We start from the raw sequence: 26462 nt of genomic DNA, 5'->3' as shown, positions 1-26462 counted from the left end.
CGTTCCCATGAGCTTTACCGCGTACGACGGTGACCAGGACGATCAACTGGGCCAAAAACGCCCCACTTCCGCATCCTTGGTATAAACGGAGGTGACCAGAATTTTGAGTTAAAGAACGCATGCCGGTGTGTGATCGCGCGATGACCGGAAGCTGAACTGACCCAGAAAAAAATTTGGAGCAGCGCAAAATCGTCTAGATTTTGTGTGCTTGCTCTCGATCGCGGTGATCAAAACTGTCGAGCGATGGCGGCGACAGGGCTTCCACAACCGAGCAGATTATTCATGGTCGAATACGTTGATCACCTCTTGTAGCTTCTCCGACAAAGAACGCGACCCAGCCTCGAAACCCTTCGACGGCATTGACCCAGCTTCTCCGGCGAAGTTGGTGTCTTGCACCTCGGCAATATAGCGCAAGCAAGAACATGTAACTATCAAAATCATGATTTTATTATTATTACATAAAAATTTTAATATCTAAGATCAAATAATGATAAATTAAATTTATGATATTTATTTTTGATGTTATCTAGAAAATCTTTAACTGATCTACAAGAACATCATCATTTAGAGGATCGTTATATGCAATACATTAGAGATTAAGAATAAACCTATAATCTCTTGTTTCGGAAATTTTTTTAATAAATAAGAGTAAAGAGTTTAGAATGTTAATTAGAAGAATATCTCTTATTAAGATTATCTCTTAAATAATTAATATTATCTATTAAATAATTTTATCATAATTAAACTTTCTTTCTATTAACTAATAATTATCATCGAATATATTCAAATCTATAATATATCTTATATAATTTGACAGAGCCAAATAATTTAACACTTTCACTTGGACCATTAATTTAAAAAGAAATTTAAAATTAAAATAAATAAAATAAAATTTTATTTGAAAATAATTTTATTTAATTAGATTTTAAAATTTTTAAAAAATATTTTATACATGATCATAGATTTTAAAATAAGCTAATAGGTATAATAATACTATGTGAAATCCAACTACCAATACGTAATGGTTATATGACATCAATGTTATACTCTCCTTTATATATCATAATACTATTAACATTTCCTAATATAATTCATAACGACCTATGTAATTTATATTGTTAAGACAATCCTATTAGCATATCATAAAATAAATATAAATATGATAACATAAATAAATAACTTTAATTAAGTAGAAAAAATTATCAATCATATCCTTTATGACTTTGCTCACAAATCTCATTTTAAAAATATATTATTTAAATACTTTAGATTATAAAACTTTAGTAAATTGATCAGTAATCATTAAGGTGGTGCTTAAGGTTTCAACTAACACTTTGTTGTTTTTAGACCTTTCTCTAACAATATATACTTTATTTCGACGTGCTTTGAACAATTAAAATAATTATCATTCTTAGAAAAAAAATTGTCATTGTGTTATTATAAAATATCTTCAACGATATGATAATTCAATCGACCACACTAAGTTTTTAGATTAAATTCTATAATCATAAAACTTGATTTATAATCTCAAAATATATCATAAATTTATCTTTTATTATTTATGATGTAATAAGTGATTGCTTTGTGCTCTTTTATAAAAATAGTACTTTAACTAACATGAATATATAATATAAAGTGGACTTACTACTATCAAGATAATTTATAAAATCAACATATAAATATTCTATCAATTCTATCCCATCAATTCAAGTTGATCTACTCTGGTCTCTTATATATGAACATGTAAACGATTTTATTCTTTCGAAGTATGTGAGCTTTAAGAAATACCTAAGGTAAGGGAGACCTAGCGGACCAACCATAGCGCTAATATGATAAGATATCATTTGATCAATTGGTCATTGATGCATAGACTTTTTCGAAACATGTGAACTCTAAAAAGTACATTTAAAGATAAAAGAGACCTGACGACTTATGAATCCTTGGTTTCCATCCTCCCCAACTAATGTGAGAATGCTGTAAAAAGTCTAATATTTATGTTCTGTACGAAAGTCGTGGTGAGAATGCTGTAAAAAGTCTCGTATTTAAGCCGGATCGAAATAGCTATTGATCCTACCAATCGATGGAGCGTTTCTGATGATTCAATGACTGCAGCAGCTTCGCTTCAAGCATTCGATTTCTTGTTCTTGTTTAGAATAATACAGCAACTTGCACAGACGCAGAGTGGCCTCGACGCTAACAGATCCGTTCTCATTGGCGAAGATTACGCAGTACAGTGCATGTATACTTTTGGTCCTTCATATCTGAATCTTGTACTGAAGGCTACACGACGCTCCATATGTAGACACCAACATGGAAGAGCAGAGACATGCATCTGGAATTCCTACTCCGCCAATGTCTCAGGGTTCATCGGAGAAGCTTGGCTACACCGCGCAGATGGGGGATTCATGGAGAGCTGTGTGTGTCGATCAGTTGGAAGGAACATGGTAGTATTTGCCGTCGCAGGTGCATCGGTAGCCGACGGGGCAGGACTCGGCGAGAGAGCACTTGAAGATCACCATCACCCTTTTGCACGGGACGCACGGCCCGCATGCGTGCGAGCAGTCCGGCAAGCTCGAACCCGTCGCGTAGAGTCCTTTGAGGATCCCATCTGCTCCGGTTTCCTGCGTGCCAACCATGAACAACATCGTCACCATTAGATCTCTCTGCGGAAGCACCAAATGCCAACAAACAGAGAGGGAGACAGTGGACATTACGGCAGGCATGATACCTTCGATATCAGATCATCTTGTGCTTTTCTTCGGTTGTCTCTGTCATCGGAGGCCGCCGTCATGGCATCTGCGGAAAGCAACACGGTCTCTAACCAGAGGAAGAACGCGAAGAAGAATAGAGCAGCCTGCGACGCTTTACCTGGATTCGGCCGTAGTCCTGCGCACACGGTCGAGAGCAAGAAGAGAGCACCGAGAAGGCACACCCCCCAAGATGGAGTGCGCTTCTTCATGCCAGCGATTGCGATGGAGTGAGTCAATGAGACATCAGGAGAGCGGTATCATATAAGCTCTGAATCAAGACACAACCGGGAAGGGACTTGAATGACTGGTGACTGTGATCTTGACGTTCTTCACATGATCCACGATGGATCATCAGAAGCTTTCACATGGCAAGAGAGGCGAAAATGGCGGGTGCGTGTTGGATGCGAAGGCAGGCCCTCATAAATGGCACTGCCATATGAGCGGAAGGCTCTGTTGCATCTTCTTCATGTGTGGCCCGAGGATGAGATATGATGAGTTAAATGCTATCGTTTGGAAGTGGATTGAAATGGGGCCAACGAAAGGTTTGCAGTTAATGTAGTTAATGGAGTGAGATGAGCTCAGGTGTTGGCGTGAATGAAGGACTCAGTACATGAGATATGTTTGATATGATTGGGTCATCTGATACATTCCATAAAAGTATCGTACGTTTTTCCTGGAAAATCTAAAATGTTTTATATGATGATTTCATATTTATCGAGAAATATGATGATTATATTATAAATAAAGAAAGATTGACATTTCTTTCACCGAAGGATCCGTGGCGCAATGGTAGCGCGTCTGACTCCAGATCAGAAGGTTGCGTGTTCGATTCACGTCGGGTTCAATTCCCGGATTCTAATTTTTTTGGCTGTGGGTTTTCGTTGGAGATTTCTTTTGGGGGAGATCGAGCTTATTTTGATGATGTACTCGACATGCAGTTCATTTGAAGACTGCAGTTGGTGTCTTAGATGGAAGAAGAGATTGTTTTTGATGGACCATAACTTATTTGCTGTCGAGTGTTCGATGTTACGCCTCGCCTCACTAGCAGATCATAACTTTGATGATCTCAAATCGTCTATGCCACAGCTCGAGTGATAAACTATAGATCGTGTATTGAGAATTCATTCAGAATAAACGACCATAAATGGAGCGTTTCCCACTGACAACAGCCACAGAGACGGCATGCTAAGCATTAAACAACAAAGAGGGCAGATGTCTCATCAGCCTACCTTCACTCACTCCCTCTCTCTCTGTCTCTCTGCAGAATCATCAGCATCTGGAAACGGAGGTCCTGCCTACTTCAGGGGAAACGAGGCGGAAGCCATCATGGACACCAGGCAGATCAGCAGGTAAAGCAGCAGCAGGTGCAGGAACCGCATGGAGAAGAGAAGAACCAGCAGTCTCAGCAGCAACACCAAGAAGACGACATCCACAAGCACGGACAACATGGTTGCGGGCCGATGGAGAAGGTAAAGTTGCGAGCCGCGGAGAGGATGGCGGTGGAAACGTATCGAGAGATCGAGACGATGACGGTGGCATTCGAACCTGATTGGTGACCTGGCAAATAAAGTCAGCACAAGTTTCAGTTGGATTAGACACGGAGACGTGGACGCGTTCTCGAGAGATCGATGGGCTGGGCTGGGCTGGGCTGGGCTGGACTGGATTAAGCCCGTTAAAGAAACTGTCAAATCCTTATATATATATATATATATATATATATATATATATATATATATATATATATGTTGTGCCTTCGTTTTGTTCGGTTGTAGTGTATCCTTCTTTTCGCTTCCCAATACTCTCCTCCGTTGAGCGCCATATTTGTGTTGGAGCAAACCCCGCCAGCGATGCTGCTGTCACCTCCCTCCCTAGAAATCCCTCTGTTCCAACCTTATCACATCCTCCTCCACCCGCACCCTCTTCTCCCCACCAAGCGCACAGCAAGTTGCAGCGCCTCTCAGAGGAGTAGCCGGCACAGCTTGCCGCCTAAATCGTTACGTCTTCTCACCGAAATCCCTTCTTTTGCCGCCGACGTCGAACCAATCCCCGACTCTTTTTATTCCGCCGCCCGTGACCCAGATGACAGCTCGCGGGGTGCCGCCGTCGTTCGCAGGTTCGATCACGGAACGCTTTCTTCCCTCCTCCTCTCGTGCTCCAACTTGAAGGCTGTCAAGTGCTTGCACGCGGCCGCCGTCAGGTCGTCCGATGCCTCTGTTACGTTCGTCGTTAACAACCTGATTAGTGCTTACGTGAGATTCCGTGAGCTGGTCGCAGCCAGGAAGCTGTTCGATGGAATGCCCAAAAGGAATGTCGTTTCTTGGACGGCCATGATCAGTGGGTGTCTTAAGATGGGCCTTGACGACGAAGTTCTGCGTCTGTTCGAGGCACTGATCGAAAGCCATGTCGAGGCTAATAGCTTGACGTATGTTTGCTTGTTGAAGTCATGTGGTAATTTATTGGAATTTGAACTTGGGAGACAGATTCATTCTTGTGTTGTCAAAGGGAATTGGAGCAACAAGATTGTAGACAGCGCACTCGTGTACTTTTATGCAGAGTGCGGTGATCTTCTCTGTTCTTCTAGAGTGTTTGCTAGGATGTCCTCCAAGGATGTTGTTACTTGGACTACCATGATCACGGCTCACGTGCAACGTGGGCATGGATATGAAGCATTGTCGATGTTTCAGGAGATGCAGCACCTGGGTTTTTCTCCAAATGAGTTCACTGTTTGTAGTATCCTGAAGGCTTGTGGAGAACTGAAGGAGTTGAGGTTTGGGAAGCAGCTGCATGGTGCTATAGTGAAGAAAAAGTTCAAAGAAGATGTGTATGTTGGGAGTTCTCTGGTTAACATGTATGCAAGGTGTGATGAGGTGTTGGATGCTAGAACAGTCTTCGATATGATGCCGAAGAGAAACACAATCACATGGACTTCGTTAATATCTGGTTATTCACGTTGTGGCCTCGGAGAGGAGGCCATTCTTTTATTTCGAAGGATGAAGAGGCGCCGTGTATTTGCTAACAATCTTACCGTCGTTAGTATTCTTAGTGCTTGTGGTTCCATAGGATCTTTATGTCTTGGAAAAGAAGTTCATGCACAGATAATAAAGAATTCCGACATTGGAAACATTCACATTGGGAGCACGCTCATTTGGTTCTATTGTAAATACGGGGAGTATGCTTACGCTGCAAGAGTTTTAGAAGCTATGCCAGCAAAAGATGTCATTTCATGGACTGCAATTATCTCGGGTCTCACCAGTCTTGGCCATGGCTCAGAGGCACTGGAATTCTTGAATGATATGTTATTGGAAGGTGTGGAACCAAACCCCTTCACTTATTCTTCTGCTTTAAAAGCCTGTTCGAAGCTGGAAGCTATCACTTCTGGTAAATGGCTCCATGCCTGTGTGAGTAAGACCAGCAGTCTGTCAAATGTGTTTGTGGGCAGTGCACTGATTGATATGTACATGAGGTGTGGCTGCACTTCAGATGCTTTGAGAGTCTTTGATACCATGCAAGAACGGAATCTGGTTTCTTGGAAGATGATGGTCATAGGTTATGCTAAAAACGGGCTTTGCCAGGAAGCTTTAAAGTTTATGTACCGAATGCAAGAAGAGGGATTATACATAGATGACTATGTCCTTGCGACAGTTTTTGGCGCATGTGGAGATGTCAAGTGGCAATTAGAAAGCCCTCCAACTTCTTGCATAGTGTCAAGTTGATTTTCCGTGTAGCTGAGAATGCCACGAGAAGCTGCACAATCATAAGAAACATGATGGCTCTCTGTGAAAGGATAGAGTGCATGTGCAGAAAGTATCTCGGAATCATTTTGGCACAACATTATGATGTTGAATACCCAGAGATGCACTGACTGGTTATCCATGCAAGCTGGGGCAAGGAGACGACATCAAGTCGAACCAGATCTTGCGGTACTCCAGGTCTTGATATAGCATATTGTGTAATTGTTTATCATGTTTGAGGATCCAGCTAACTACAGGAAGCTTTGTTTTCATGAAAAATGTGTACATGAAACAGTACAAGTTTTTATTCTGGAACTACGATCAGAGTAGGAGATGCAAGTGCCGTGATCTTGATGTTCCTCAGAGACTTGATATTCGGGTGATACAAGCTTTTGTAATCCGAATGCCATTCCATTTGAATATAATTCTTTTAGCAAAAACATGCATGTTCACATTTAGCATCAATCTTTTGCTTCTCTCTGGATGGTGATGTACCGGCTATTATGCATTTCAGAAAGGCAACATAACAATAGGTGCTCTTGGGATGCTGAATGAACTTTACCTGAGTTGATGCTACCGTCCCTAGTCAAAATTTTGGGTTGCAAATCTTCTTCTATAAGGTGTGAAATCCTTAAAATCAAGCCAGGAAACTTCCAGAAAAGAAAAAGAGCAAGACAGGTTGAGAATAGAAAGATCAAGAGGTACTGCAGCAAGCAGCAACAGTCAGTAGAAGTTTCATGGATGCACTGGAACAGTGTGAATTCCTGAGGACAGAAGACTGAGGAGATATCTCTAATGAGTATAATATCATGAACCAAGAACTATATGTCATGAGTTTTGCAGATCTATTGAGGTGTATGAAATTATTTCATTGTAGATGGGTCATATCCATGCCACTAATCTCCTGTCTCATCAGGCATTCGTCTCTTCATTCTTTTATTACATGGTTCAGGTTTCCTAATGTAATCTTTCTACCTGAATTGTGAGATATGAAATCAGTTTGCTGTGAGATGGCAGTATCAATGATTGCATTTGCCGTTCAATGATTGAATCATACAGAGGCCTACCACCTGTGGTGTGAGGTCCATCTTATAGCTTTGTGCCTTGTGTCTCCGCGTCCAAGGCCATGTTCTCGTCAACTTAGCAGCCATGGTTTCCGCAGGCATTCAGTTGCAATGTTCTTCGACAGCTATGAATGAGTTGCCATGAGCTTTCGACTCTGTTGCTGCTTTTATAATGCTCCTGTCGTGAAGGAGATCATTTCACCTCACCATCTGTCGATAATTTGACAGAAAGAAAGCATTTCAAGTGCTAGTAGAAGATGAAGCGAAGGAGTTTAAGGCCATGTTCTAATATTCCAAGCTTTAGGAAGAACCACAACTTGTGGCCGGCGTTGGACGCAGCTGGAACAACTTCCTTGAAGACGAAGGCTTTCATGCATCAAAGAAAGATTGAACTAGATGCAGCGTGTGGCATCTTGCCGAAATCTTTTGTGAGGAGATCAAGAAAGCCCCGAGTCAAAGCAAAAGGTGGCGACATTATATTCTTAATCCATTAATGGTGATGCCACCTTTCTCGTGAGCCCAGCTTTCTGGCCTCTGCTTTGAGAATCTTCCACTCGTTCGCGTATGGTCAAAACTCTGCACACTGAAAGCGCACAGCGAAAGCACCTGCACACAGCAAAATGGTACAGGCAACAGTCAATGCATCAGAAGAATTGCAGCAGGAGATCTCCAGTGACCGAGATATTTAATTACATATGACATGATGCCTACACAAATGATCCAGAGCACTTGGTTTCCCTGAAGTTTCTGCACGACCAGAGAGATGTGGTTCAATATGTTTACAGAACATCGTTGCCTGCCATGGCAGCTTGTCGACAGCTTACACTGACAAATCCACTCCCTACTTCTATGATGATGTATGGACATGGAAAATTCCATGCTTCGAAGACCTGAGGGAAAGGTGCCATCAGACAAACAACGACAGGCGTTGGGCAGCAGTCACCTTCCGGAGAGCTGATGGCATGGACGCAGAGCAACCACATGGTCCTTGGCAAGGACCACACGGCTATTACCTTCTGTTTTCTATGCAGGGCATGGGGAGGGGGTGCTTTTGGATGAATTCTTCCGAGGGTTTTTACAGTTCCAAGAGCTTTCTTGTAGCTAAACGACGGAGGATCTCCACTGTCACGGAGGGTCACAAACCCAAGAATAAACTCACTGTGCGTGCACTGTTGCAGTGGAACCTATGGTTGGTGAGAGGAGTCTTTTCGGTGGGTGGTGCCTATATAAGGAGGGGCCGATGTGAAACAAACTTGCAGCCAAGGAAAGGCATCTATCGCAGCTTCCTTTGTCCTCTGAGGACGAACCAACATCAAGAGCTAGCCGTGTGAACTATCTTGTTGAGGTTCTCTCTTTTCTTCTCCTTCTTCTTCTTCGGCTATTTTTCTGGTGACGCCACTCATCGAGCTCGATCTTTTCTCCTCTGCTGCCTAGAGATCACGTCAAGTGTAGTTTGGTGGCTTGTGGTTTCCGTTTCGAGGAAGACCTGTGTCCGGTCCTTTTCAGGGACCTTCTTTGTGATTGCCGGGAGGCAAAACAGCAGCCTGTCTTTCCATTTTCCCGATCAAATATACAACAGCTCCCAAAGCTTTCTTTCATCACCATCCATTCCAGCTTTTCCTTTAAGCTCTTGGTACCTCTCTGCCTCCCACTAGCAGCTGTAAAGAAGCACCATGGGAGGCACCCTGGAATGCTTCTCCAACTTTCTGGGAAGTGGCCGCAGGCACAAGAAGAGGAAGCAGTTTCAGACGGTGGAGCTCAAGGTCAGGATGGACTGCGAGGGCTGTGAGCTGAAAGTTAGAAATGCGCTCTCCACCATGAGAGGTTCGATCTTCTTCTCCTCCGATGGTTGTCTGTGCGACCAATGTTCTAATGCAGTTCTCACCGTCCTTGCCAGGAGTGCAGTCGGTGGACATCAACAGAAAGCAATACAAGGTGACGGTGACGGGCTATGTTGAGCCACACAAGGTGATCAAGAGGGTTCAATCCACCGGGAAGAAGGCTGAGCTCTGGCCTTACGTTCCTTACAACCTGGTTGCCCACCCGTACGTTGCCCCAACCTACGACAAGAAGGCACCCCCTGGGTATGTCAGGAATATGGAGGTCATTGCAGTCTCCAGCCAAGTGGTCAGGCCGGAGGACCAGCTTACCTCTCTATTCAGCGATGACAACCCGAATGCCTGCTCCATTATGTAGCTGTGGGGATCACTTGCACTCGCATCCATAGGGTTGCAGAGCAGACATAGTGACTGATTTCAGCTTCAGATCTGCCGCCTGCGTTCTCCGTTTAGATTGTCATCTTTTTCTCCTTCGTTTGCTTTCTTGATCGCAGTGAGGGTGGAGTATATATAGAATATTTTCCATTTTGTTGGTGGCCAAGAATTCATTGGGTTCTGCGACTGAAATCTGTCTTCACATGCATGCACGCGAGAATCATGTACGTTGCTATCTTCGAAGCAGACATGAAGACAGTAACGGATGCAGGTGTACTCTCGGAACACGTACCAGTCTACTTAGAACAAGCATCTTAGAACAAACACAATTCATAAAGACCCTTAAGCATCGTTAAGGGCGGAAAGGAGAAGCTAACAACCATTCTAAATCCTCGAAAAAAACCGGGAGGAAGTTGAGCTACAATAGAGGTATAGCAGAGAAGGAAGCTGCAACGATGCTACAATAGCTACAGCAAAGGAAGAAAGGTAGGACAGTACTAGTGAGCAAAGTGGCAGTGGAGAAGACAGTTGCGCCAAGGAGGAGAGAACAACGAGAAGAGAGTTGTTCTAGGCAAATGACTCTGATACCATGATGGAAAACTTAGAAGATAAGAATAATTATTGAAGAAATTTTATTGAAGATAATATGTTCCTCTTATTTATACATATTAGGATGGAGGATTTTTCAGATTTCCTCGTATAGTTGAGGAAATCCTCTCAACAGAGTAAGAGATTTCCTCGTATAGTTAGAAAATCTTATCTGCTATCAAAACTAAAAACGTTACTGCTTTTATTGTCATAACTGTTGCTAACACAGCAGAATCGACCAAAGCAAAGGCCCTCAGAGTAACAGAGTCTAGGGTTCGTCATGGACGCGTCTCCAACGACGGCGGTGCGGGAGGACACTTGGGATCGCACCTTTCGCAGTTCGCTTGACACTGCACCAGTTGCTGATAACACTGTGGGTCTTTGGCAGCTATGCAACAGTAGCAATATTCGCCATTCTTAGTGCACTCTTTCACGCATGGAATGATGACTATTTTGGTCCCCTTCTCTTCGTCCGCGGAGACCACAACCGAGCGCTGACCGTCCAGCCTATGAACTTCTTCCGCTACCACCTCTGCAGAAAAAGGCAAACAAGGAAGAAAGCTCATCGAACGGAGAACGACGCGGTGGCAGATGCTCACAGCCGAAGCATGCCTACTTACGTTGACTAAGACCACAGAGGCTCCCGAGAACGACGAGAACAGCAATAGCACCAGACAAGCGTGCTGTGGTCGCCATCTTTGCTATGAACACGTCGAACAAGAGAGCTCAACGCAGCTTCTTATAGCTTCTCCAGCTGCTGTCTAGCTAGAAATAGATTGCGAAAATACCGTGGAATCAATCCATGGGTTGCAGGTTGCATGATCTTTTGCGCAGAAAAGGGAGATTAATCGAATAGATCGAGTTATATATATATATATAGAGAGAGAGAGAGAGAGAGAGAGAGAGAGAGAGAGAGAGATGGAAGCCAGCATCTTGAATGATTTGGTGATGGAAGTGGCATGCGTGAAGTTAGTGCATAGCTTTCGTAAATTTGATCGAAATTACGGCAAAATTGATATCATGTATCTTATACACGTAGTTAAAACATATAATTCATTACAATTAATGTATTCCCATTTATTATTTATATTAGGGAAGAGGAGAGAGGAATAATATTAGCTGTTAATGTAGGGAAATAATATTGTACCACCGAAGGATTACTCGTCCAATGTACCTGCACTATGATTGGATTCGTTTACTTGGGACTTGGGACCCGTTTAGGCTACTGCTGCTCCAATCAGTGGTGGTGCAAGAAGGGTGGCGGTCGAACGGGTAGCGAAAGAGAAGTTCTCAGTTTGAAGCCAGCCGTTGTTGTCGTAGGGGAGGAATGCTTCCCGGCAGAACAGCATCTAAAATCTCTCTCCTTCGTCCTCTCGCCACATCTCTCGCAAAGCCATCCCCTCTTCTCTCTCTCTCTCTGGTATTCTTTTTGATTTGCTGGGCTATTTTCCTGTCACGGCACCCTTGGAGACGTGCGGCCTTCTCGGGAATTCCTTGTTTTGTTGGTGTCTCAGATTATCTTGGATCATGGGTCGAGTTAAGCTCCAGATAAAGAGGATAGAGAACAACACCAATCGCCAGGTGACCTTCTCCAAGCGTCGAAATGGCCTCATCAAGAAGGCCTACGAGCTGTCCGTCCTGTGCGACATCGACATCGCTCTCATCATGTTCTCCCCCTCCGGACGCCTCAGCCATTTCTCCGGACGAAGAAGGTCCTCTATTTTGATCACGTCCAAATACACATATCAATTCATGAACACATTTGTTCCTTCTTTCTTTCAGGATCGAAGACGTACTTGCTAGATACGTGAATCTCCCAGAGAACGATAGGGGAGGGTAAGCCATAAATCCTTTTCGATCTTCGAGAAACCTTACCTGCATGTTAACATTCTCGATGAGCATGAGACTGATTTGTTTGCTTTGGCATGTAGGGTGGTCCAGAATCGAGAGGTTAGACATCTCAAAACTCTCTTAGATTATCATACTTCTCCCTGTCATATGAGTAATACACGTACGCGTTGTGCACTTGCCATCCATGCAGTTCGTGATTAACACATTGAAAAAGCTCAAGTGCGAGAACGACACGGCTGCCCTCGTCAAGTAATTCTCATGCTATGTGATCCTTGTTTTGCTTTCACTTCTTGCTGGTTCGTTCTAACACAGAGTTGTCTTCTCCGATTCAATCAGTCCTGGGGTGGTCAACTCCAACGCAGAGGTAAACAACTCGTATTCTCTTTCTTTTTGTTTCTCCACTCCACTCCACTCCACTCGATTGAATCCTATCTCTTATCTACATGCAGGAGCTTCAACAGGAGATTTGTCGGTATCAACAACAGCTACAGCTTATGGAGCAACGCTTAAGGTATTGCCCAACTCACAAGATCTTGATCGGCACACTCCTTTGCCGAGTAATCGAATTGGCCCCTTGCTGTTTCCGAATGAACAGGTTTTTTGAACCTGATCCTCTTAGCTTCACATCCATCACTGATCTCGAGTCATGCGAGAAGTTCGTCATGGAAGCATTGCAGCGTGTTACGGCAAGAAAGGTTCAGTCCACATTCCTTTGCTGTTTCCTTTCACGAGCAATGTTTACCGAGGAGTAATGGTTCTCATTTATTACGCTTGCAGGAATATTTGCTGAGTAATCATCTGTCCCCGTATGATCCCTCAACTACAAGCATGCAGGTAATTAATAGCATGCCCAACATCACACCCATTTATCTCTTCCCACGCTTCGATATATTTGCATGTAAGCAAGTGCCACGCTTCGATTCTTTTTCAGATGTACCTGCAGCCGCAGCAGGAACGACTGCCCGACCCATACGGGAACGAGATGGTGCAGTGGGTCCCGGAGGGAGCGTCGAACCCCAGCCACCAGATCTTCGTTGGGTCCGATCCTTTGATGGACCTCAGGTACAACTCACAATGGTTTTGCTCGCTCATGAGCGATGGACACACGCATCGCCTTTTGACGGCGGATGCATGCTGATGTGTCAGGGAACACGCGATCTACGACTCGATCGCGCCGCAGAGCATGGGCCTGCAGCTGGACCCCGGCGCGGCTGGATGCCACGTCGGCAACCAGCACGATACATCATGGCACCAGGGGTACACCTCCACGGAGTTCCTGTCCGCCCTCATTCCCTCACCGCCCTACCCGCTGATTCAGGTACGCCTCCTCGACGGACGGACGACCGGCCGGCCGGCCGGCCGACCCACCCACCCCGAGTATAAACGACGCTGTTTTGGTTGCATGGCAGCACCCGATGGGGCCGGCGGATTTGCCGACGATGGTGCCGCACGAGCAGGTGCAGGGGATGGCCGGCTGCCCGAGCGTGCCCGTGGACGACGGAGGCGCAGCTACCAACACGTACGACGGCAATGCTGCTCCGGCGAACGTGCGTTGACGTCAGTTTCCAAGCAGAATGAGAACTCCAACATTGGCTCGCATTTCATTAACATATACAACCACTGTGCCTACAGATATACGATTGGTGCGTGAGACAGGTAACCAAGGAACTTCCTATGAACCACAAGGAATCCAAACAATCTTTGTGTTTGTAGGAGTGAGTAAGACTACGTATGCTGACCTTTGTCAGTCTCTATATACACGAATACTGTTGTTTTCTTCTGTATCCAATGAAGAACTGATGGATTAGAGAAACCAGAAGAAGATATTTTAGATGATAAATATATTATACTTCTTCATCGAATAACAAACCGACCTTAGCTCAGTTGGTAGAGCGGAGGACTGTAGTGGGGTGAATCTTACAGTTAAATCCTTAGGTCGCTGGTTCGAATCCGGCAGGTCGGATATTATTTTTGTTTTGCTTAGCACGTAACTTCTCCAAGTCTCAATTGTTTGGACTCTGCTCACCTTCAAACCCATGTCATCATGTTCTAATCTTCTTAATCGACATATACATAGGAATCAATCTGCCTTTTCTCATCCCTGTATTGTTTGTAGCGCCAATATCTTTCTAGTTATCAGGCATGTATGTATGTGTGGGTATCATAAGAAGAAACTTACCAGGTTCATCTTGCATCCCCTTCTATCTATCACACTGAATCTTGAGATCTATCTCTCCAACATATTAATCCTGTTTTAGTGAGATTTCATTTTTCTGTGTCAACTCACAAGATTGCTGGGGTGTAAGATTCTTTAGGTACCCTCAACATGTGGGGATCGATCATCAAGCATCATCATCTGTCTTGAGCATTAACAAACAGCATGTTGGCCTGAGACAGGGCATCATGGCTGCTACTCCTTGCTGAGATTCACAGCTCATCCTAAACCTTGTCATTGGGAATTCAGCAGTGCAAGTTAACGAAAAGGGAGTGATGGCTTCGAGCTGCATCAACCATGGAGATCAATCAAGTAGTTCAGGCTTCGGAGCAGGAGGCTCCACAGGGTCACTTTGTCATGCATTAATGGCCATCTGGTTCGATGGTTTTGAGCAGAGAAGGGTTGCATGCATCGAAGGTCGGCAGCAGTCTTGTCCTGAGGCTCCTGTTTGCCCACCACATCAGCACGGCACTGGTTGCCTCTACACCAAATAGAAGAGGCATTGTGTTTCATCCTGCTGTCTCCTTTCTCAGTTGGTTTTGGTTGGTCATCAATCTATTCTGATGAAACAATTGACCAACCCATGGACCAACTAGAATACAAAAATAACACCTTGACTGTATCACACACCCCTCCCATCTCCCCTCACCATCTTCTCTATCTATCTGGACCACAATCAGCACAGCTCATGTTGTTTGAGACATGCATGATGGTTAGCTGATGGACCACATGGCTAGTGTTTCTTGCATTAAGATCACCCTGCTTGATTTCCACACTTCTCCTACCATCATGCAAGATTTATTGCTACCTGTTGAAAGATTCATGTAGGAGATCACATTCACCTTGCTGCCCTAAAAAGCTTGAGACTTCAAGCTAGAGAGTTGAACCACCAAACAGTTGGTCATAGGTTAACTGGCTCTGCAGTCATTAGTGCATTCTATGAGCTGGGAAACACCTTCGTTCAGTGAAATAATCTCATATCTGTTCTCAGTGCCGTTGATGAGAAAAATCTGCACAAGAGTGTTAGTCCTTGCTAGAACAACATAGTGAGAAAGAACACAAATCCAACAGCTTTTGATCAATTATTTGCAGGACAGCTAGATCCTACAACTCCATTTTACACTGAATGAATGGTGGTACCAGTATCTTTCTTGGTCTTCCTTCATCCATTACTGACCCTGGGACACACACCCTCAACTAGGGCATCCCTTGTGGGAGATGGGGTGGTGACACAAGATATTAGCTTGGCAGCAGCAAAAGAAACTTACAATAAAACCCAAAGGAAGAAGCTATAGTTTTTGTAAGAGTAGACAAGCTTAATGATGAAGTCTAATCAGGATTAAGTTAATAGAAAAAATTACATGGCTTCCTAATCCACGGCAGCTGTGATGTGCAAAGGGAGACAGCTTATGCAGCGAAAGCTATTGGATATCTGACACTCAAAACTTTGGCTTAATCACCCTGGCCTGGTACAAGATTCCACAATATCTTTTGTCACAGAGCAATAGAATAGTGGCCATTAATGCCATCCATAATATCTTATGTCATGTAGCTTAATCTCCCCGAGTTTTTGAAGTGCAGAATATGCTTTGATCAGCAGACAAGAGGAGAGAAACCATTATTCTATGCCTTTGAAAGCACCCCATGATAGTTCTGTAAACTCCACTGAGTTCCCCTTTCTCAAGATTAGGCCAATTGGAGCTTTGTTAATTTAGCCCAGTTGTCATCTTGCTTGTATGCCTCGGCTGGAATCTACATCTTTGCTCAGCTAGATCTTACTTCGCCATAAATAATAGGACCACCACGAGGAAAGAGATCTGTAAATCTAGAATCTGTACTGTGTACGCCATACGCATTGCAGCAATATTGTTGATCGGGGAGTTGGTGCAGAGCATGCAGACCGAGGAGTTGGAACGGTGAGAAGAAGCTGCACCTCCAGATCTCATAGGAAAGTGAGCCTAAGATTCAACGTCACAGCTGAGAACAATGCCGATACAGAAAGTAGGCCCCGACAGACCACACCATGGAAGGTTTCTTCTGCAATGACTGTGTCTGCGATTACTAGCCATGTTGCCTAACATCACAATGATTCAGGGTTGAAGTGAGGTTTCATCATAGAGATGATTCATCAATACGCAGCAACCAGTTATACTTTGATTCTGATTCAGTCCAGTGAAAAGCTAAATGCGAGCACTGTACAGGTCCTGCAAATGGAAGAAGATTTGCTTTGCTCCAATTTTAGGTAGAAGTTGTTTTCATGTGTGTGTTAATGTCTAGCAGGAATCGCTGGAAAAGGACGGGGCATCATCTGACTCACATGATTCCCACTTTTTGATTCAACAAGCTGTTTCCTTTCCAGACCACAATACAAGAAGAAGAAGAAGAAGATGATGGTGGTGTAGAGCCCCTTCATTGCTTCTCATAAGAACCAAAAATATGGGGTTGGGAATTACATAAGCATCAAGCTCACATTATATTTCCCTCTACTGACAGCACGGCTGCGTCAAAACCGTAGGACCCAAATAGATCTATAATCTTTGCCTTGTGGCATCTCCAATGGTGGAACTTGAGAACCCCAGAGTAACTCTAAATCTCATGCAGCTGCCACTGTTTCGCCATTGCCAGCATTCTCGGAGCCGTTGGCTGCAGGAACAGCATCCTTGATGGAAGTCAGAGAGCATTTCTCCTTGCGCTCCTCCAGATTTATGTGCTGCTGCCGGCATTCGAGGCTGCAAAATGCAATATCACCCCTGTGCAAGCAAAAGAAAATTTCAATAATAAGGCAACAAGAAAGACAACTGAGACTGCAACAATTGGGTGAACAATAAAGACTGCATTGATGGAAAGGGATTTAACTAGAGGAGCAGTGAGGTGCACGAGATGGTGAAAGCCTTCTTCTCTACATGTTTGGATCTACCTTTGCCTTTCAAAAGGCTTACCAAGCAACAACACACACCAACCAGATAGTGTATGAACTCGGCACCTCGAAATAGTTATTCCTCATGGAAGAAGATACGGCGAGGAATAAATCAGAGAAAAAATAAACAAAGAAATTGTGTTTAAATTTCCCCAAGATATGAAAAAGAAGAAGAAATTTTATCAGCAATATACATCAACTTGGACATCATCGTCAATCCGTAATAATCATTAAAGAAAGATGAGAATTTTGAGGTGATAAGCAGGCATGATGGACAGCAGTAGCTCTGCGAGCAGTTAGGCTCGTCCTCGAGTTTTCACCAAGAAACATCAACCAGAACAATAAAAAACGAATTTTTAGGGCAAAAATATAAATCGATGGACCAGAAACAGTACCTATACATGAACGTGTCCCGGCCGGGGCCAAGGCGGCGTTTGCAGAGGCCGCAGGCCCTGAGGAAGGGCGCCGTCTCCACCACGGCAAGGTCGGCAGAGTTCTTCCGGTGCCCGCCAGTACGCGGCGACAGCACCAGGCTCCCATGGTACCTCGCCTCCAGCCAGTTCGCGACGCCGGAGGCCCTCCTCTGCGCGGGCAACTCCGCCGCCCTCTGCGGCTCCATCCACGGGTTCCACTGGTGGTGGAGGACGTCGCTAGTCTTCTCATGGTCGGACGGAGCCTGCGTGGCCTCGACATCCGTGAGGACGACGTCGGCGGCGAACTCGGTCATGCTGGTCGTCCGCCTCATGGGAGGCCGCTGCCGCTTCCCCAGCAACATCTCTCTTCCTCCTCCTCCTCCTCTATCCATCACTCTCCAGCGATGAAGAAGATGAGGAGCTGTCTATGGAAGGAGGAGGGGGCAGTTAGCTAAGGAGGGAGTAAAGCGAGCCGAGGAAACCGCAGAGGGAGAAGAAGGGGCGTGGAAAGGAGGGGGAAATGGGGGAAATAAAAGAGAGTAGAAGACCGATCACGACCGTCCGTTCCACCCGTGCGTCCACGTTTGCCCTCTATTTTTCCTTTTTGTTTTTACTCTTTTTTAATCTCTTCTTTATTCGAATTTTCTTTTCTATTTCATTTTTATTTTGAACTGAACGAAGCTCTATTTAACCCATATTATTTATATATAAATATCATTATTGCGAAATTATTATCTCAAAATTTCTATATTTATTTTGTCTTCTTTAGTTCAATTATTGGTCATCAGTTGAAGGCGACGATAAATTGAGCACCAACAACTCGTCGGCGAGTAATTGACACCCGCCATCCACGGGGCCCAAACGAAGGGATCCGACGGTCCGTCTATGCACCGTAACATCACATCTCGATGCAACCTGATCATGATCGACGGCTACCTTTAACCCAGGTCCGACGACTCGCGAATGATGGCGATGCGGGCCCCAACGGTGAGTGGGATGAGAGCGACGCGAGAAAGCCGTACCCACTTGACCTATCGAGACAGCGTTCACGATTCGGTCCCTTTTTATCTTACGATCCGACGTGTCCATTTGTCGACGCAAACACGAGAATCCCGAACGAGATATACATGTCATATCTTATCGTGATAAGATAGCCGCGGAGATGAGATGGTGTGCGGCGAGTGGGGGCATGTGAGGTGTCGCGGTCGCCAATTATTTGGCGTCGATGGGGCCGTGGCGTCAATTATTGGGGGCCACCCACTCGTCGCCCTCTTCCTCCTCTCCTCCTCTATTTCATCTCTCACTATCGGGGGAATATATATATATATATATATATATATATATATATATATATATATATATATATATATATATATATAAAAGAAAAACCACTTTCCAATTCTCACCCTTATGATGATCCAAAGGACAGCTAGGATGGACTATTTTTAAGCACCTGATGACGTAATCATGCGGGGGGTCCCTTTGTACTCCCCCCGGCCCCACGCCTAGTCAGCCGGCCCTTCCCTTTCCATGTCTTCACAATGGCTTCAGCTCTCCCTTCTTCGTCTTCCCTTCAGATGAATTATGGGAGTAGGATTCACCTAAACCGGTGAGAGGAGAGGAGAGGTTGAGATTGCATTATGTAGGTTGGTCCCTCACCCCTGACCTTTATGCCCGTCATGTGAGCCACAGTAGATATGGGAAGGAAAAGTGAATCCAAACAAGCTTTTCCATTCAATTTCTAGCAGCCCTCCAGGCATCAGATGCCCAGACATGGAGTTCAAGTTTTAGCCCCCACAGGAGTAGATGAAGCAGAGACTAGTCTTTTCCACCCATGGTCGTTATGCACATCTAGATATGGCCTCACGCATCTTCGAGAGAGCTACGAGAAGTCTGTAGGTTGTCAACCACGCAGCCCAAATTAGATCTTTCACCCTGTTCATGTCATTCCCAAGTTGCTCGTGCTCATGGAGGTCCACTCCCATATCTTTGCCAGTTATCATTGATCGTTAGAACACTGTCCTGATGATACATGAAGCTGGTGTATCTCGAGGCTGCGACCAAAAGCTCGCTAGCTTTTGATGCGACGAGTGGGCGTGTCGTCTCCACCACCACCGCCGTCACCCTTTATTGACCTCCTGCTTTGTTCTTGATGAGCGGCGGAGAAGAGGTAGCGAAGAGGTAAGACACCAGTGGAGGTCAATATTGGAGGTTGAGTGCTCTCACCTTCCCTTTGCCTGGAAGGTAAAAGAGGAAGGAATGAATCAGGCCATGGCCCTTCCGTGGAATCCGACCAATTCCGTTCCGCCAACTGGCCTTTTTATTGGGTTGGGCTCACAGAAGTACTGCGGCCTCAGCAGATTTGGGCTCCGTAAAGCCATAGACCGGCCCAAATAGCCCAGCCCAGAGAAAGAATGCTCATCATGGAGGGGTTGTTGTTAGCATTGGCATCGATAATATTCTTCATGCATATTCTTCCACCTAACCCTCTCCATGGCAGAGTCTGGTCCTTCCAAAAGCCCCATCTACCCCGCTCTCTCTCTCTCTCTCTCTCTCTCATCTCCTACTCCACAAGGAAGAAGAGGTCATCACCTACCCCTTCATTAAAATGCACCATCATTCTTGGAATAATCCATGTCGATGCAATTGTCTTCGGGAGGAAACTCATGCGGTCAGTCAACGATTTGTGCTCTCCAAACTGACTTTGTAACCCATACGATTAGATTCATCTTTGTTCAGCACCAAAGAAGCAACTCAAATCGGTCAACTCTCCGCATTTGAAGCGTGCTACCAACTTGTCGTTAGAGAAAACGTTTTATGCGTGTGGGAAAAAGTGTTTCCAAAACGTTTCTTTTTCTTTTTTGTTGTCTCTGTCTTTCCCACCAACCCCTCTGTGTGTGTTTCTATCGTTCTTCCGCCAAGTTTGGTGACACCGCTGAAGCCTACATAAATTGCACCATCTAACCATCCTCTCTTCGGCTGACAACTTAGACTTGTCCGCTCTCGCCATACTCGATCGCCTTCTCCGAGAAGCTTTGTTTCCTCAGCCATTTCTTCTCGATCTTTTGCTCCTTTTTCCTGCGCGCACCCGTCCGGTTGCTGCCTATCTTGGCCTCGGTTTCATCGAGATTCGTCTTGGTTCGCGGGGACTCCACGGACACGCTACAAAAGGCGCGATCTTGCGGTCTCCGAGGCTCTGAATCGAGCTTCCCGTGTGCCGGAAAAAGGTGGCGTCTTGATCTCTTCTTTCTTCTTGTTTCCCAAATTCTCAGGACCCGGAAAAGAATGATCTTTCTGAGATTGTCCTAATATGCAGTTATGAGGCTGCTTCTTTGCGTTTCTAGAGTACATTTTCTAGTTAGATCTCAGAAATTTCATATGGAAACGTCCATTCTTGAGTCCGATCGGAAGAAAACTTTGCTTTGCTAGTTATTTCTAGATGATCAAATTATGCATCTGATTGAAACCTTGCATCCTTAGGTCAAGAAATGATTACCTTTATGCTTTTTCATCGATATTCAAACTGCTCCTGTTATCGATCTATTTAATCTCGGTATGTTTTAAATCGTTGATAGTTTATGTCATATTACGCTGCTTTTAGTGTAACCTTGCGACATTCCTATTTCTTTATATCCTTGGAACGAGTTAGAAGATAAGGAAATAAGGGATTTGGTTTACTTATTGCAACATTACTATTATAATCTTTTAGGTGAAAAATTACATTATACAGTCGTTACTCTCTATGTTGAACAGAGACATCCATGTTGGTTGGTTAGTGTATTGTTGCACAAGTGATAAATATCAAGTTTGAGTCCACGTTATATATGCCATTTGATGTAATGAAAAATTCTTCTAATTTAATAAAAAATACATTATACTTTAATCATGGTTGTTCTCTTTGTTCTTTCTGAAGTAATTATCACATAATTGCCAAGATTTCATCCTCACTTTTATGTAAATGCATCAGAATGGCTTCAACAGCATGTTATCATACCCTTGGTTCCATCCAAGGCCAGGGATACGACGGTAAAACTGGCTTGTTAAGCCGGCTTGGAAGCTTACCTGTGAAAACTGTTTCTAAGGGTGTAACCATCGAGATGCGGCTTCTTACAAGAGGAAGCTGCTATCCTCGGAGCTTGAAATTGTGTGTGGTTCGTGCATCGAGCTCACATTCTTCGGTTGCCGATCCGGTTCAAATACCATCAAACAGCAATTCTAGTGATTCTCAGAAAAAATCAAGTAAGTAGTTTTTTGTTTTTTTTGCAGTTTTCACTGTTTCTTTTTAGATGTTATATTTCTAGCAAATGATATCACCTAATAAAGATGAGAAGTAATCGAGAAGGTATTTTGAGCTAGTTTTAGAGCGCTGCTGCATGTTATTTTAAAAACATTTTAGCTATGTGAAACTGGAACTTGATTCCTTTTTTTCTTGCCCAGGCTAATTGTTGTTTCGTCTGTTTGCAGGTGAAGCTTCACTAATATTGATTAGACATGGTGAGTCTTTGTGGAATGAGAAAAATCTCTTTACAGGATGTGTTGATGTACCATTGACTCAAAAGGGCGTGGAGGAGGCAATTGAAGCTGGTAAAAGAATAAGCAATATACCTATTGACACGATCTTTACATCTTCACTGATTCGTGCCCAAATGACTGCTATGCTAGCAATGACCCAACATCGTCGCAAAAAGGTTTCTGTTCCTTCCTATCCTTTTACCTTGCTAATTATAGTAGTGAACTTCTTTCTTGTCTATAGTATTTCTCTCAATATGTTACGCTATCAAGAAGTCTTAACAATTGCTTTTCTCTCTTGTTGACTTTGATTTAGGTTCCGATCATTATGCACAATGAGAGCAAACAGGCCCAGAAGTGGAGTCAAATATATAGTGAAGAAACCAACAAACAGTCCATTCCTGTGATAACTGCCTGGCAACTGAATGAAAGAATGTAATGGCTACTCTTTTAATATTTTCAATAAACATGTTTACTTGTTGTATAAGAATTAGTCTCAGATCAGTTTATAATATAATTGTGTTGTTTCCTATTGTTTCCTTTAGGTATGGTGAATTACAAGGTCTTAATAAGCAGGAAACAGCTGACCGTTTTGGAAAAGACAAAGTTCATGAATGGCGTCGTAGTTATGACATTCCTCCCCCAAACGGCGAGAGTTTGGAGATGTGTGCTGAAAGAGCTGTGGCTTATTTCAGGGAGCAAGTAAGGACCTTTTAAATGATTTGGTTCATTGCGAGAAGTTTCAGCTGTTGCTACAATTAGTTAACTTATATCAAGTTCTTGTTTCAAAGAATTCATCAAGGCATTTCAGACAATTTCCTGCCTTATGATATGGGACTGTTGTCTTTGATTCTGATGTAGCATACCTCACCTTCATAATGTGGTATAATTCTTCGTTGGACATAGATAGATATTTCTTTAGTTAGATGTTCACTTGATTAATTCATATTTAGGACTTACGGCATATATGTTTCCCCAGAAGTATCTTTTATTTAGATATACATGAAGATATTTGCTGTAGAATGCATGACAAAGCACACCTTTGATTATGTTCTGCTGGTCATGTTCTATCTTCTCGTGTTGTGTCAGTGTCTTGATGACATCTAAGTCGGTGATATTCTATACTGCTGTGCAGTACTTTTTTGAGTTTTGAAAAGATGCCTTCAACACTCAGCTGCAGTTAGCTAGCCCAAAGTCGACTCAAAAGGTATCATCTTGTTTGATACTAATATATGGACCCAGTCTGCAGATCTCAACTCTTAAGCTTGAGTTATGTATCCACAGGTCCTTGTCTCTGTGCTCCCATGGCACTTGAATACTCAGAAGAATAGACTAAAAAGATTCATCTTTTACCTTTGACATGGTAGATGTAAAATGTTCTAGACTGTGCTCCTTATCACCTAGCAAAAGTTACAAGTGAGGAGTACTGATTTTTATTTACAAATCTATAAAAGCATTAACTAGGAACTCCAATTTGCTTGAGCAATATATTGATGCCGAAAAAAAATTCTATTAAAATAAATAATCTTTAATTGCATAATTGAGAAAATTAAGCTGGCTTGTTTGAATATATTATTGGTTTTTCCTAACAGAAGTTTTGCCTCCCAACACAAGCAGCAAATATCGCTGACATCTTGAAGTTAGCTACTCGATAATCATGTTGATTTATATAGGATGAAGTACATAATATCTTGTTCGCACGCCCTTGACCACTCTGAATGATTTTATGATAGATTGTACCTCAACTTTTGACTGGGAAGAATGTGATGATTGCTGCACATGGGAATTCGCTGAGGTCCATCATTATGTACCTGGACAAGCTGACTTCTCAGGAGGTAAGCATATGTCTATCTATTACGTGAAGATTTGTTTCTTAAACTGCTTTTAGTATGCGGTAAAGGTTATTACTTTACTTTTCCTTCAGGTCATCAGCCTTGAACTGTCGACTGGCATTCCAATGCTTTATATATTCAAAGATGGAAAGTTTATTAGGAGAGGAAGCCCAGTAGGTCCTTCTGAGGCTGGTGTTTATGCTTATACCAGAGTATGTATTTTGTTACATTAATCCCCTTATGCTTCTTGTTTCTAGGTAGGTGTGATCTCTATATTTTTATGATAAAATCTAGATGCTTTATGAAACCTCTACATGTATGTCCATGTGCATGAAATTGATGTGTTTTCTCTGGCTTTAAGATAATCAGATTGATCAAAATTCAAGAAGAGAAAGAGAAAGAGAATAAATTGCTAAAAGATTAAGAAGTTGATGAATTCATGTGGTTAGATATTCCACAATATCTATGTGTACTTGTCTTGGAAAATTTTCTTCTTTGTCTCTGATGCTTTTCTGATAGTCAGTGAAACAGTGTTAAAACTTTAAGCAAGAGCCAAATATCCACTATCTTGGACGGTTTAAGGTATCCAGATCCCTTTCATGGGTTTAAATCCTCTTGTGGTGCATAGCGTCTATTTCCTCCTGTCCTAGGTGACAAAGGTTTGACCATGCCATGTGCACAACATAGAAAGAACTTTAAGCGAGAGGAAAGAAGCACTTTGATCAAGTCATGACCTGCAAAATGCAATTTGCATGGCATTTATGAAAAAGTATATTTCTTTAATATTGCATATCTGTTTTTACAGAATTTACCTTTTCTTAGTTAAAAGATGATTTAGTTCTTCAGGCAAAAGTTTGATGACACATTCTAGAACATGATAAGACTGCACAAAAAGGGTATGCATCATCTCCAAGAGCAAATAATTCATGTTTTTAGATGATACACACTTGCCTATCCACAGCAGCAAAAAGGTTAGATATACAGGGAGATTTTGTTGAGACATTGAAAGAATAATAGAAGATGAAACATTATTATGTTCATAGCCTCATATATTTCGACACTTTCACATGTTACCAATAATTTTCTTCCACATTATTATGTATATCTTGGTTCCTATTTTGGACTTTTTTGCTCATTGGCTCATCTATTACTTTGAGATAAAAGATTGCCCTTTGTACTCTGTTAATCTACATTATTCTTAGGTCACCCTTCTTGGTTGGCTTTTCTTAATTCACTAGTAAGGTGATGATCTTTTATAAACAAACCCTTGATTATTGTACCCATCTCTGTTATTTAAAGTTCTCTTGCTACGACCTAAGCATCAACATCAAAGGTATGATTACAGACAATTGATTGTATGATACCAGCACTTCTGTGTAGTCATCTTCATTTCGCTCATTCTCAATAGCCAATCGTATGTCATAGCAAAATAGGTATGGATTGACAGTAATTATATTAGGAGCATTAGTTCCTCGAAAATATTTTATCCTATAAGTACAACATAGCTACACTTATTATTACAGACAAATTGATTGTATGATTACCAGTACTTTCATGTAGTCATCTTAATTTCAATAGCTAGTCGTATGTCAGGCAAAATAGGTATGGATTGACAGTAATTATATTATAACCACTAGATCCTTGAAAATATTTTATCCTATAAGTACAACATAGCTACATTTCTTAATGGAGATGATTGTATGATTACCAGCACTTCCATGTAGTTATCTTAATTTTGCTCATTCCCGATAGCTAAATGTATGTCACAGAAAAATAGGTATGGATTAACGGTAATTATATTATTACCATTAGTTCCTTGAAAAGATTTTATCCTATAAGTGCAACATAGCTACATTTATTATTTCATCAAAGTACATTTAAGACCACTGTATGATTAAGATTGGTCTCTTTTATGTGAATGCAGCGTTTGGCTCTCTACAGGCAGAAGCTAGATGAAATGTTCCAGTGATACCTGTAAGCTTGTGTCTTTTAACTTGGTTTGCATATTATGTCTCAAGTCTGCTCATTTATGTTCCTTTGTGGTGTTCTTCACAGTCTTGTCTGTGCTAGAAAATACTTGAGGAGCTTTTCGTGGTTGGAAGTTGTATGAGCATGATCACGGGCCCCTTCTATGATGTCTTAGTTACTAGAATCCTAGAAGCATCTACCGCTATGTTCTTCACCTTATAGGCGAAGTTTTGTTCAATGTAGAAAGAAGATTCTGCAGATTGTATTATTTGTTCATTTTTGCTGTGTCGGGTGGTGTCGCCTCAAGCTGCTTTTACAAATGCAATAATAAATATACAAGCTTAATTATCGACTATCAATGGTTAAGCATCATTTTTGAAGTTCATCAATTCCATTACTTGGCATCTGTGA

At 42.9% G+C, this 26462-nt stretch overlaps 6 protein-coding genes and 2 non-coding genes across 8 annotated transcripts; 6 read left to right on the top strand and 2 right to left on the bottom strand.

Annotated features, from left to right (window-relative positions):
- Positions 1 to 2127: 2127 nt before the first annotated feature.
- On the bottom strand, positions 2128 to 3133 carry LOC135636553 (protein EPIDERMAL PATTERNING FACTOR 2-like). Its single transcript, XM_065148317.1, has 3 exons — positions 2869 to 3133; positions 2729 to 2796; positions 2128 to 2621 (listed from the first exon to the last, which is right to left on the bottom strand). Exons 1-3 carry the CDS (start codon positions 2957 to 2959, stop codon positions 2427 to 2429), a joined length of 354 nt encoding a protein of 117 aa, XP_065004389.1. The 5' UTR covers positions 2960 to 3133; the 3' UTR covers positions 2128 to 2426.
- A 389-nt stretch (positions 3134 to 3522) lies between these two features.
- On the top strand, positions 3523 to 3594 carry TRNAW-CCA (transfer RNA tryptophan (anticodon CCA)). Its single transcript has one exon. It is a non-coding gene; the product is annotated as a tRNA-Trp (tRNA).
- A 912-nt stretch (positions 3595 to 4506) lies between these two features.
- Positions 4507 to 7490, top strand: LOC135616806 (pentatricopeptide repeat-containing protein At4g18520, chloroplastic-like). Its single transcript, XM_065116436.1, has 2 exons — positions 4507 to 6860; positions 6996 to 7490. The coding sequence occupies exon 1, from the start codon at positions 4598 to 4600 to the stop codon at positions 6461 to 6463; it is 1866 nt and encodes a 621-aa protein (XP_064972508.1). The 5' UTR covers positions 4507 to 4597; the 3' UTR covers positions 6464 to 6860; positions 6996 to 7490.
- Positions 7491 to 8409: 919 nt separating this feature from the next.
- On the top strand, positions 8410 to 9911 carry LOC135616808 (heavy metal-associated isoprenylated plant protein 23-like). Its single transcript, XM_065116445.1, has 3 exons — positions 8410 to 8890; positions 8980 to 9369; positions 9443 to 9911. The coding sequence occupies exons 2-3, from the start codon at positions 9219 to 9221 to the stop codon at positions 9739 to 9741; spliced, it is 450 nt and encodes a 149-aa protein (XP_064972517.1). The 5' UTR covers positions 8410 to 8890; positions 8980 to 9218; the 3' UTR covers positions 9742 to 9911.
- Positions 9912 to 11824: 1913 nt separating this feature from the next.
- LOC135636548 (agamous-like MADS-box protein AGL104) lies at positions 11825 to 13867 on the top strand. Its single transcript, XM_065148307.1, has 11 exons — positions 11825 to 12058; positions 12129 to 12182; positions 12278 to 12296; positions 12388 to 12446; positions 12534 to 12561; positions 12647 to 12708; positions 12793 to 12892; positions 12975 to 13031; positions 13129 to 13259; positions 13344 to 13515; positions 13607 to 13867. The coding sequence occupies exons 1-11, from the start codon at positions 11874 to 11876 to the stop codon at positions 13751 to 13753; spliced, it is 1014 nt and encodes a 337-aa protein (XP_065004379.1). The 5' UTR covers positions 11825 to 11873; the 3' UTR covers positions 13754 to 13867.
- Positions 13868 to 14066: 199 nt separating this feature from the next.
- On the top strand, positions 14067 to 14160 carry TRNAY-GUA (transfer RNA tyrosine (anticodon GUA)). The gene is made up of 2 exons: positions 14067 to 14103; positions 14125 to 14160. It is a non-coding gene; the product is annotated as a tRNA-Tyr (tRNA).
- A 2643-nt stretch (positions 14161 to 16803) lies between these two features.
- LOC135616800 (FCS-Like Zinc finger 5-like) lies at positions 16804 to 18252 on the bottom strand. Its single transcript, XM_065116425.1, has 2 exons — positions 17725 to 18252; positions 16804 to 17162 (listed from the first exon to the last, which is right to left on the bottom strand). The coding sequence occupies exons 1-2, from the start codon at positions 18132 to 18134 to the stop codon at positions 17006 to 17008; spliced, it is 567 nt and encodes a 188-aa protein (XP_064972497.1). The 5' UTR covers positions 18135 to 18252; the 3' UTR covers positions 16804 to 17005.
- A 2238-nt stretch (positions 18253 to 20490) lies between these two features.
- LOC135616791 (2,3-bisphosphoglycerate-dependent phosphoglycerate mutase 1-like) lies at positions 20491 to 26436 on the top strand. The gene is made up of 9 exons (XM_065116403.1): positions 20491 to 20969; positions 21710 to 21981; positions 22207 to 22430; positions 22568 to 22686; positions 22797 to 22953; positions 23985 to 24086; positions 24176 to 24295; positions 26008 to 26057; positions 26139 to 26436. The coding sequence occupies exons 2-8, from the start codon at positions 21711 to 21713 to the stop codon at positions 26050 to 26052; spliced, it is 1038 nt and encodes a 345-aa protein (XP_064972475.1). The 5' UTR covers positions 20491 to 20969; position 21710; the 3' UTR covers positions 26053 to 26057; positions 26139 to 26436.
- Positions 26437 to 26462: the final 26 nt, after the last annotated feature.

The sequence above is a fragment of the Musa acuminata genome, chromosome BXJ1-3 (genome assembly GCF_036884655.1).
Source record: "Musa acuminata AAA Group cultivar baxijiao chromosome BXJ1-3, Cavendish_Baxijiao_AAA, whole genome shotgun sequence".
NCBI classification, from domain to species: domain Eukaryota; kingdom Viridiplantae; phylum Streptophyta; class Magnoliopsida; order Zingiberales; family Musaceae; genus Musa; species Musa acuminata.
This window is presented reverse-complemented; position numbering and strand designations above follow the sequence as displayed.